This window comes from Papaver somniferum, chromosome 5, assembly GCF_003573695.1.
Source record: "Papaver somniferum cultivar HN1 chromosome 5, ASM357369v1, whole genome shotgun sequence".
NCBI lineage: Eukaryota > Viridiplantae > Streptophyta > Magnoliopsida > Ranunculales > Papaveraceae > Papaver > Papaver somniferum.
Genome location: NC_039362.1, coordinates 131,733,150 through 131,743,472, shown reverse-complemented (window position 1 = coordinate 131,743,472; position 10,323 = coordinate 131,733,150). Strand labels below are relative to the sequence as shown.

General features: G+C 37.7%; 1 protein-coding gene across 1 annotated transcript; it reads right to left on the bottom strand.

The window, feature by feature from the left end:
* Positions 1-5,819: 5,819 nt before the first annotated feature.
* Positions 5,820-10,183, bottom strand: LOC113282738 (tryptamine 5-hydroxylase-like). Its single transcript, XM_026531803.1, has 4 exons — positions 9,694-10,183; positions 9,410-9,513; positions 7,287-8,854; positions 5,820-6,593 (listed from the first exon to the last, which is right to left on the bottom strand). Exons 3-4 carry the CDS (start codon positions 8,208-8,210, stop codon positions 5,937-5,939), a joined length of 1,581 nt encoding a protein of 526 aa, XP_026387588.1. The 5' UTR covers positions 8,211-8,854; positions 9,410-9,513; positions 9,694-10,183; the 3' UTR covers positions 5,820-5,936.
* Between the last annotated feature and the right edge of the window lie 140 nt (positions 10,184-10,323).

Here is a 10,323-nt window from a genome sequence, read left to right as displayed (position 1 = left end):
GTTTTGTTCCGTCGTTTGATAAATCAAGGTGAACATGAACCAATTGATAATCCGGTCTTATACTCCCGAAGAGAAGCCTAGAAACATCAATCACCTCAGAATAACTTAACTAAATGGTAGTATAAGAAGTTATTGTGGAATCACAAAGAATGAGACGAAGAGCTTTGTAATTACTTTTTATATCTTACCTATCAAAGATAAATCTCGAGCAAATTTTAGAGAAGATAGTACTCAATACGATAGAACAAGTAAGATCAGAACAAAAACTGCAGAGAAAATAGTCGGGTCTGGCTTAACGAATCCCAAATGAAGTTTTCAAGTCGTAAACCTATAATGGTTTCTGAAAAAGCTAGGTTAAAGGAGAATCGACTCTAGTCGCAACTAGAACATATCAAAGTGTTCCAGGATTAGGTTTTCCAGTTGTTAGAGTTCTCCCTTATATAGTCTTTCAAATCAGGGTTCGCTTTCAATCAAAGCTAAGATAGCTTAGTAACAAAGCATTCAATATTCACCGTTAGATGAAAACTTGATTTAAGATTCAGGCTAAGTCTTATTAAACCCAAAGCAATATCTCTCCACGGTTAGATGGTCTTAGCTTGTTACACACAAATGAAATATACCTTCATTTAGATATGGTTACCGTACCTAAACGTGTATATTGAGTTGGCTTTATAACAATTTAGCCATATGAACACTTTTGTCTTAACCACATTCATTTAACACTTTTAGATCAACTATGATGATAAATCAATCATGAAAGATAATCGAATGAATCTAATTGTGTTCCACATAGATTTGTTCAATTGTTCACTATTTCAGAGAAATATATATGAACCAATTGAATCAAAATCGGATTGATTCGTAAGAATCAATTCATGAACATTAAGCTACGGTTTGCAAAGATTGCATCTCCTGATTCATAAATATATTTGTTCATGAGTATGAAAAACTTACTTAACTGATTTTAGAACTTTAACCACTAAGTTTCCAAACAGGTACGCAAACTACAGCTTTTTGACTTTGGTCTTGTCCAGCCGTTTGCAAACGGGTGTGCAAACAGCAGTCCCGGACCTAACTCAGGTAGAACCGTACGCATACTAGAATGCAAACAAGGTTTCCGGACTTTAACAGTTAAAACCGTTCGCATACTAGGTATGCAAACAAGGTTCCCGGACCTGAATCATCCCAAAATAGTTTGCATACTAGGTACACATACTGTGTTGTATCCAGACAAAGGTTTTTGTTCTAAACTCCCATTTGAATCATTAAAACATCCTTAGAAGACGAAAATAGATGTTTCACACAAACTATTAGCTTATAAGAAATTTTCAAGTGATGAAATGATCAATATGAAACTTTCCGAGTCGACATCAAATGATTGTCTCACATAAAGCATGTAAGATGTTTCAAGTCAATTTCCACATGATCATCTTTTGACATATTATTAATTTCCAACAAATAAATTGTTTCCAACTAAACTCGTCAAGAATATGATGAACGTAGCTAAAGCAAAAAGCTTCCAACACATATTTCGAGAAATAGATAAGCGAGATAAACTCAGCTCGAAATATCAAATGTGTATAACATAAAAGTCTATATAGCTACACGACTTAGTCTCGTTAGGAGATAGAATATAATAGACTTATGAGTGATAATTAAGTTTTAGTCTCCACATACCTTTTGTTGATGAAGTTCCTTCAAGCTCTCCTCAGTAGATCTTCATCTTCAATCGATGAACGCCGTGAAGTCTAAAGCTCAACTACACATTCCATCCTAATCCGAGACATAGCTATAAGTAGACTAGAAATCAAGACTATACTTTTGATCAACTAAATTTGACAAACAAGCTTGAGATAGCAACGCTTGCGTGTTCGACCGAGCAGTGCTCTAACAGCCATATTCGTCTTCTAAGGATGTTTCAATGATTGAAATGGGAGTTTAAAACAATTAACCATGTTTGGATACAACAGGGTATGCATACCTAGTATGCAAACTGTATTTTTATGATTCAGGTTCGGGAACCTTGTTTGCGTACCTAGTATGCGAACGGTTCTACCTGAGTTGGGTCCGGGACAACTCTTTGCATACCTGGTTTGCAAACGGCTGGACAAGGCCAAGGTCCGGAGTTGTTGTTTGCATACCTAGTTTGCGAACACAGTGGTTTAAGTTCTAAAATCGGTTAAGTATGATTCTCATACTCATGAATTAAACGTTTATGAATTAAGGAATGCAATCTTTGCAAACCGTGGCTTAATGTTCATGAATTGATTTTTTTATAAGTATTTTGTACAATCACGAATCAATCCGATTTTATTTCAGTTGGTTCATATATAATTCTATGAGATAGTGAACAATTGAACAACTCTATTTGAAACACAATTAGATTTATTTGATTATCTTTCATGAATGATTGATCATCATATTTGATCTAGAGGTATTAGATGAATGTGGTTAAGATAAAAGTGTTCATATGGTTAACTTCGGTTAATTGTTATTGAGTCAACTCGATATACACGTTTAGGTATGGTTACCCATATCCAAATAAAAGTATATTTTATTTGTGTGTAACAAGCTAAGACCATCTAATAGTGAAGATTGACTACTTTATTTTAAAGCAGACTTAGCTTGAACCTTAAATCTGGAGTTCATCTAACGGTGAATATTGAATGCTTTGTTACTAAGCTATCTTAGTTTTGACTATAAGCAAACACTGATTTGAAAGACTATATAAGGGAGAACTCTAGCAACTGGAAAATCCAATCCCGGCACTTTCCTGTGTCCTAGTTGCAAACTAGAGTCGATTATCCTTTAACCTAGGTTTTTTCCAAAACCCTATTAGGTTAACGACTTGAAGACTTCATCTGGGATTCGTGAAGCCAGATCCAACTATTTTTACTATAGTTACGTATTCTGATCTTAGTTGTTCTATCGTGTTGAGTACTATCTTTTCTAAGATTTGCTCGATATTTATCTCCGATATGTAAGATATAAAAAGTAGTCACAAAGTTCTTCGTCTCAGACTTTGTGATTCCAAAGTAACTTCTTCTACTACCATATAGTTAAGTTATTGTGATGTGATTGATGTTTCTAGGCTGCTCTTCGGGAGTATAATACCGGATTATCAATTGGTTCCTGTTCACCTTGATTTATCATAAGACGGAACAAAACTTCATAGGTACTTTTGTGGGAGACAGATTTATCTATCAGAATAGACTTATCTGTGTGAGACATGTTTGTTTATAAGTCTTCGACTTTGGGTCGTAGCAACTCTTAGTTGTGGGTGAGATCAGCTAAGGGAATCAAGTGCACAAAATTTGGCGTGGTTCTTGAGGCGTAAGGAACGCGACTGTACCTTAATCGGTGTGAGACTTGGTTAGGGCTCAACTACATTTCAGTCCGAAGTTAACTTGTATAGGCTAGTGTTTGTAGCTGCTTAATACAGTGTAGTGTTCAATCTGGACTAGGTCTCGGGGATTTTCTGCATTCGTGTTTTCCTCGTTAAAAAAATTTCCGGTGTCTGTGTTATTTCTTTTCCGCATTATATTTGTTTATATAATTGAAATATCACAGGTTGTGCGCAATTCAATCAGTTGGTAAATCCGACCTTGTTTGTTGGATATAACTTGATTGACAATTGGGCACTGGTCTTTGGTATCGTCCAAGTTATTTCTCTCATCAATCAGACTCACATATTTCTATCTGTTTGATTTGCTGATTGGATTGAGAAATAGAGATAAAGCTCTTTGATATATTTCTTGATTGATCTCGCTTTTGAGTTGGTGCTCTCGGAATTATATTGGAGTTTAGTCCATACAGATTGCCGAACGAATTATTGGGTGTGGTTGTTATACCTCTGCTTTTTCAGGTTGTAATAGGCAATTCATTCCTAGTTAGCCGCCTCCAGAAGAACCATGCTTTATGACTTACTCCACTACAGATGAAAGTTCTTTTTCATCTTTATCAAATATGCCTGAAATATGTTGGGAGTTGCCAAGCATAACTTCACAAGGCGATCTAATCATGTTACCGATTATTTCTCAAGGTATGGAACTTACTTATCCATATAACAATGTGTAGGAAAGTGAAGATTAATAGAAACAAGATCTTAACAATTTGTATTGGTTAAATCAACAAATGGCGAGATTGCACATGCAGACAGTTCACAAATGACAGACCAATATCATGTTTGGATTGAGACCAACTATAAATCATGCTGGTCGTGATCATTCCGACAGTAATTTTAGGTGAAATGCTTCATGACATGAGCCTGACACTACACAAGTGGAAGAAACACAAGTTCCGGATACAGAAAACCAAGTTGTGCCCGTTTCCCAACATCAAGTAATTCAAAATGAGAAGAATCTCATTTTTGGTAGTACGAAGGGGGAATTGGCCCAAAAATTGGATAGGCGTCAAGATGCAGCCGGGCGCCATCGACCGACTCAAGTGCCCCCTGAACCGCGCTAGATCTGAGACGCCTTTCAACATCATTCTCTCCCTGGAGCCCGAATGAGGTTTATTATCATGTTGCACCACTACAAGCAACTTCCTCTACATTCGTAGGACCTTTAAGTTTACAACCACCCTCTTATGTCTTCTCAAATTACGGAGATATGGGTCAATTCTCAAGTTTGTTGGAAAGTGGGAGTATTCCGGGTATTGGAGAATGGAATCAAGGTGAAGAAGGAACTGATGATCAATATTAGAAGAGTTGTAACTTTTATTTCTACAACTAATGTAACTCTAATTTTAATTGATGAAAAGTAGTGCTTTCTGTTGAAATCAGATTACATATGTATAAGTTAAGTATTACAATTACTTCTAGTTAGAAACTACCATTTCATTTATTAACTCAATTAACCAATCGAAAGACATGTAATTGACTATCTTCATTGAGATATACTCGGTGAAACAACACTAACTCAATTAACCAATCGAAAGACTTGTAATTGACCATCTTCATTGAGATGTACTCGGTGAAACAACATCTAACAAGAAGGGATTGAACGTGTTCAACTGCCTAAATATTTCGAAACAATCATGGAAACGGAAAACCATATTTTCCCATCGTTTCCATTCATCGAAAGATCTTCTTACCATCTCAGCATCGGTTTCACCCCTCAGTCTAAATCGATTGATTATATATCATGGTTAAAGCTATAAACTCACTTACTTCTTTCTTAATTGTCTGAAAACGATTTTGTACGTTGCATATAATACGACGACTCGGGTTACAAGTGTCACTACAAAACTTCTCGTAAATAACCGCCCAAAAATTCTCATCCGGATAGTGTGCTTCAGCAAGCTGAGTTTATCACAACATATAGTTTCTACAAATAGCTAAATCTTCTTCTCACGGAACTAACAAGGATCGAGACATCATTCTACAAATTATAGTGAGTGAAGAGATAAAAAATTGTGTGAATTTTAAGTTGAAATGAGTTGAATTTATAGGAAAAAGAATTAGAGCCACTGAATGATCAAAATCAGATTTATCGGTTGGCGACGGACGATCCTGCGGAAATTAACTTGAGCCGCCATTGGGTTTGATTGGGCCGTGCGGATTAAGTTAGACCGCTGGCGACTACTGATGATCTGCGCGGACGCACAGCTGCTCAAAAACTGCAGTAGACAAACTGTTAAATTTGCCCGTTTGTCCAGCCATTCTTCTTTTCTGTTGAGTCCACAATGGGAATGAACAAATCCTTGATTTGTTAAGTTCATAGGAACTGGCGTCATAAAAGAAAGATTCTATTTATTAATGGGAAAAGGAATGCAAAAGGCTTGAAACGCCCAAGAGGAAAAATACATAAAAAAAGAAAAAGAAAAAGAAACGAAACTTCATAGAAAATTATTGAAGCCAAAAAGGAATAAATAAATAAATAAATTATAATACAAGTATACAACACACATGTCACTCCAACCAACGACGTGATTCATTGTCCTTGACCTTGAATATCACGTATGTAGTCTTCATTAATGGTGGGTACAAGAACCAATGCAGTTTTCTTCCTAGTGGCTAATCCGAATATCTCATCAAGATTCACATCTTCTGCTCGAACCCCAACGGGCATCGACCAATCAAAATGATACATCAACCTGGCCAAAGTGAGCTCAATTGTTGCAAGGGCAAAAGAATACCCGGGGCAACCTCTCCTACCACCACCAAAAGGAAGCAAATCAAAATCTTGATGGCCCTTGACATCAATGTCCCTGCCACGGCTCTCAACCATAAATCTCTCAGGCTTGAACTCAAGCGGGTTAGACCACGATGACAGGTCTCTACCAATGTCATAGGTGTTGATTAGTACACGCGTCTTTGCCGGTATATCGTACCCATCAATCTTACAATCCTCCATAGACTCACGAGGAACCAAGAGAGGGACCGGTGGGTGTATGCGAAAGGTTTCTTTCATAACAGCTCTCATGTAGTTCAGTTGCGGAAGATGGTTGAGCGCAACTAATCCTTTCGGTCCAACTGCATTTCTTACTTCTTCTTGTGCTTTCTTCATAATGTCTGGATGTCTGCTTAATTCGGTAAAAGTCCATTCTAGTGTTGCCGATGTCGTATCTGTTCCAGCAACAAACATGTCCTGTTAAACACACAACATATCTCGATGTTAGCACGCACGATCTGTAACCAGATAAAGAGCACTCTTATTTTCTAGCAACAGATAAGGAATTTTATTTTGCTCGCGCACTGCTCTCATATTTTTGATCTGGCAGTTTCACGTCCAATCATTAAGAGCAAAAATATTAATCGGATAGTAGAAGACAAAAACATCAAACTCGAACCATGTTAGATACGTGCACATTTTATGTTTATATAATGCATCGAATATCAGAATTTACTTTATATATGAGATACGACGACTATGATTTTGATGCAACTTTGTCCACCGTCCATGGTGGGCAAAGTTGTGACTTACCATCATTTACATTTATCATGCTAACCAACGGGCAGTCAAATGTAACCAACCGGCAGTCATGAATTTTGAATTAGGAATGTGTGTCCGGTTATTGTCTAACATGAAGTGTGAAACATCTTTTGCTTCACACACCTCTTACTATTACACTGGTTATTCAATGTGTAATGAAACAAAATAATCCTGGTCATTAAGTCTACCGATGAATTGACAACTTTCCGTTCTCACAGAATCTAATAACTCCTGTGGCAGCACGTTGTCAAAGTTTTTTTGACTAACATTTGTCATCTTACGTTGCATGTAAACCACTTGTCCTAAAGAACAAAAACAAAAACTAGAGAAGAAGATAGAATTAATTACCAGAACAAGAGCTTTCAGATTATCATCCGTAATTGGAACTTCTAAGTCGCCGGCTTTTTGCACCCTCAATAAAACATCAACGAAATCTTCTCTATCCAGCGCCGGAATAATACCATCACCACCACCGCCGACCGTTTTATTCTGATTGTTATCCCGATTCATGTGTTCTGATATTATTTCATCACAAACCGATCTTAAATCACTCAAATTCTTTAACAGTTTTTTCTTTAACCCGGTGACTGAGTTAATCCATTCTAACCCAGGATAGAAATCAGCAATACTAAACCCAGAAAACAATTCTTGTGAGACAGTCAACACTTTGGGTAGCCGATTCGACTCGTCATCACTAATGAAACGCTTCCCAAATGCGACTCGACATAAAACATCATTAGCTACAACAAAGAATTTCTCACTCATGTCTACTTCTGATCCTGATAATTTCGATATCGAGTTGATTAATATATCGACTTCTTCGTTGCGAATGAGATGAAATGAATTAACTCGTTTCGGACTCAGTAACTCAGTAACACATATTTTTCTTGCTTGTCGCCAATAAGGACCGTAACGTGAGAACGTTATATCAGTACAACCGAAAGAGAGATACTGAGCTCCAATAATTTGTGGCCGATTTGAGAAAACATGATCGTGTGTTTTAAGAATTTCTTGAGCTAGTTTTGCTGATGAAACGACTAGAGTTGGGACTTGTCCGAGTTGGAGATACATAATTGGACCGTGTTTTTGAGCGAGTTTAGAGAACGAGTGATGTGGCATGTCGGAGACGAGGTGGAGGTGGCCGATGATTGGAAGTTTTGGTGGTGATGGTGGAAGGCGGAGGCTGCCGGAAGATGGTCGACATCGTCTGTAGAGTAGATGAAAAATGAAAATGCCCGGAAGAATGAGAGCAAGAGACGTGAGGTAGTCCATTTTGCTTTGGTTCTCACATTTGATTCAGCTGACTTGAATATTTATAAGTGTACTGGAATATGTGAGCCTTTAGATCCCACGATCTTAACGGTCCGTAGCTAATCCTTAAAACTCAAGGGTAACTTTTTGACTTTTATGAGGAGAATAGCGCTTCACATTAAAAAAACAAAGCCAGACGTATAAAAACAAACCTGATTTTTTTATTTCTTTTGCTATTATGCAGATGTTTTGCTTTGAGGATGTGGACCCAAAGAGCATCTCCACCTGTTAAGAACCTCCAAACCACCTTACAATCATGGACTTATTCATATACTCAAGAGACCCTGATGCCTAAACCACCATGGCATTTAGATTTGTTAAACTTCTCCGATCTAATGGAGTGAAGCTTCTTCTGGTTATGGTAGAAGCGAAGTAGCCATAGGGTAGACAGACCGACAGAGATTGAAGCTAAAAGTCCTACCAGCATGGGATTGAATGGTAGAAGCGAAGTAGAGATTGAAGCTAAAAGTCCCACCAGCATGGGATTGAAAATTCCTTTCCATCCTGCAAGTTTGGAGGAGAACTTACTAATAACATGATCGTACTAGGAATAGGTATATGCTCGCCTTTTAGCAAAACTGCAAAAGGCCACCAAATATCTTTACCTGCAAAATTAGAAAAAGAAATAAGCCCAACATCCCCACTCCTAGCACTGCCACAAGCTGTGCTAAATGGGGTTTAAGTGCATAGACGACATCTATAAAGGGAAGAAACTAAAAATGCTTAAATAAGCAATGTATTTTAGGTTGATTGCAGCAAGGGTCTATTACGGCGGTCTCAACCACTTCTGGGATAATAAGTTGGCCAAGGAAAAACCTCTTGGTTTCTCATTTCTTAAGATCTAATCATACTTTCAGAATCTAGAAAATGACACTAAAGAGTAACAAACATTTTAAGGGGTTGCTACGACCATTTGTTAAACCATTTGTTAAATTGGTAAGATAAACTCAGAACCACAATCACATTTGCCATTTATCTGAGACCCTGGCAGCTTCTAGCCCACCACACTGACAGGCTAACATGTGATACAAACACCAAGATCAAAACCAAACATTTGAGACAGATGGCTACGGACGCGAGAGAGGCCATCTTTGAAGGATATCACGAGTGTTCTGGGTGCACAAGAGAGAAAAGTCAAGTTAAGTTTATGATAATCTTACCCATTTTCTCCAGCAAGTTGGGAATGAGAAGTACGACAGTCAGCATGAATCCCATCATCCAGCTGGCTCTTTACAAGGGACAAAACGTTGAAGGGTTCCCTAATCTGTAACAAACAAGAAACGGTGTGCACGACAGTTTGCATCAAGAGTTCCGTGTAGTACTTATGCAGAAAAAAGACAGCAGTGTGCAAGAACTTGATTTGAATACCTTGTGGTACTGCTCTAAAACTTAAAGAAAAAGAACACACCATCATAGAATAGAAAAATGACGGGATACACCTTACCAGTGAGGAAATACCAATAGACGCCACTTCAATTGGATGTGTCCAAGCTGGAAGCCTGGAACATAGTGACGATTACTGCAACATGTAAACAAATACTACAAGTGGCAATATAGGACCAGACTCTTCAACAACTTATCAGCAAAGTGTATTCTCTTGGAAGTAACCCGAGAGTCAATATCCAGATTACAGTTTTGAGGATGGTCTGCAGTGTAAATTCTATGAAACATGAGTACGAAATGAAGAATCTCCTGAAGCAACATGAAAGAAGATGTTGTTTCACAGAAACCTTAAAGCCTGTTTGGCTCAACGCCCATACATTTAATGTGTTGCAGAACATCTTTTAAGCACATAACTTAGCTCTGAGCTTAATACTCCTTTTTAAGCTTATAAGTTAGCGTTGAGCTTATTACTCACTAACACAGTAATCAGCTAGTTCTTACCACCATGGAATTAACCAAAAATCTGTAGAGACTGGTGAGAGACAAAGCGTTGATATCTACATATCTATGTATCTGGTTAGTAAGGAATGTTTACACATGTCTCCGACCCATGAGAATGGTTTGATATCTAATCCTGCATAATCCTCAAACCCGCAGCTCCTAATGACATGAGCATCCAACATCATCTTAA

What these genes read in the sequence shown, in the direction of transcription:
- LOC113282738 (XM_026531803.1), bottom strand. Translation starts at nt 8,210, where the DNA reads ATGGACTACCTCACGTCTCTTGCTCTCATTCTTCCGGGCATTTTCATT. An exon ending in ATCTGAAAGCTCTTGTTCTG is followed by an intron (nt 6,594 to 7,286) that starts GTAATTAATTCT and finishes TGTGTTTAACAG; the next exon opens with GACATGTTTGTTGCTGGAAC.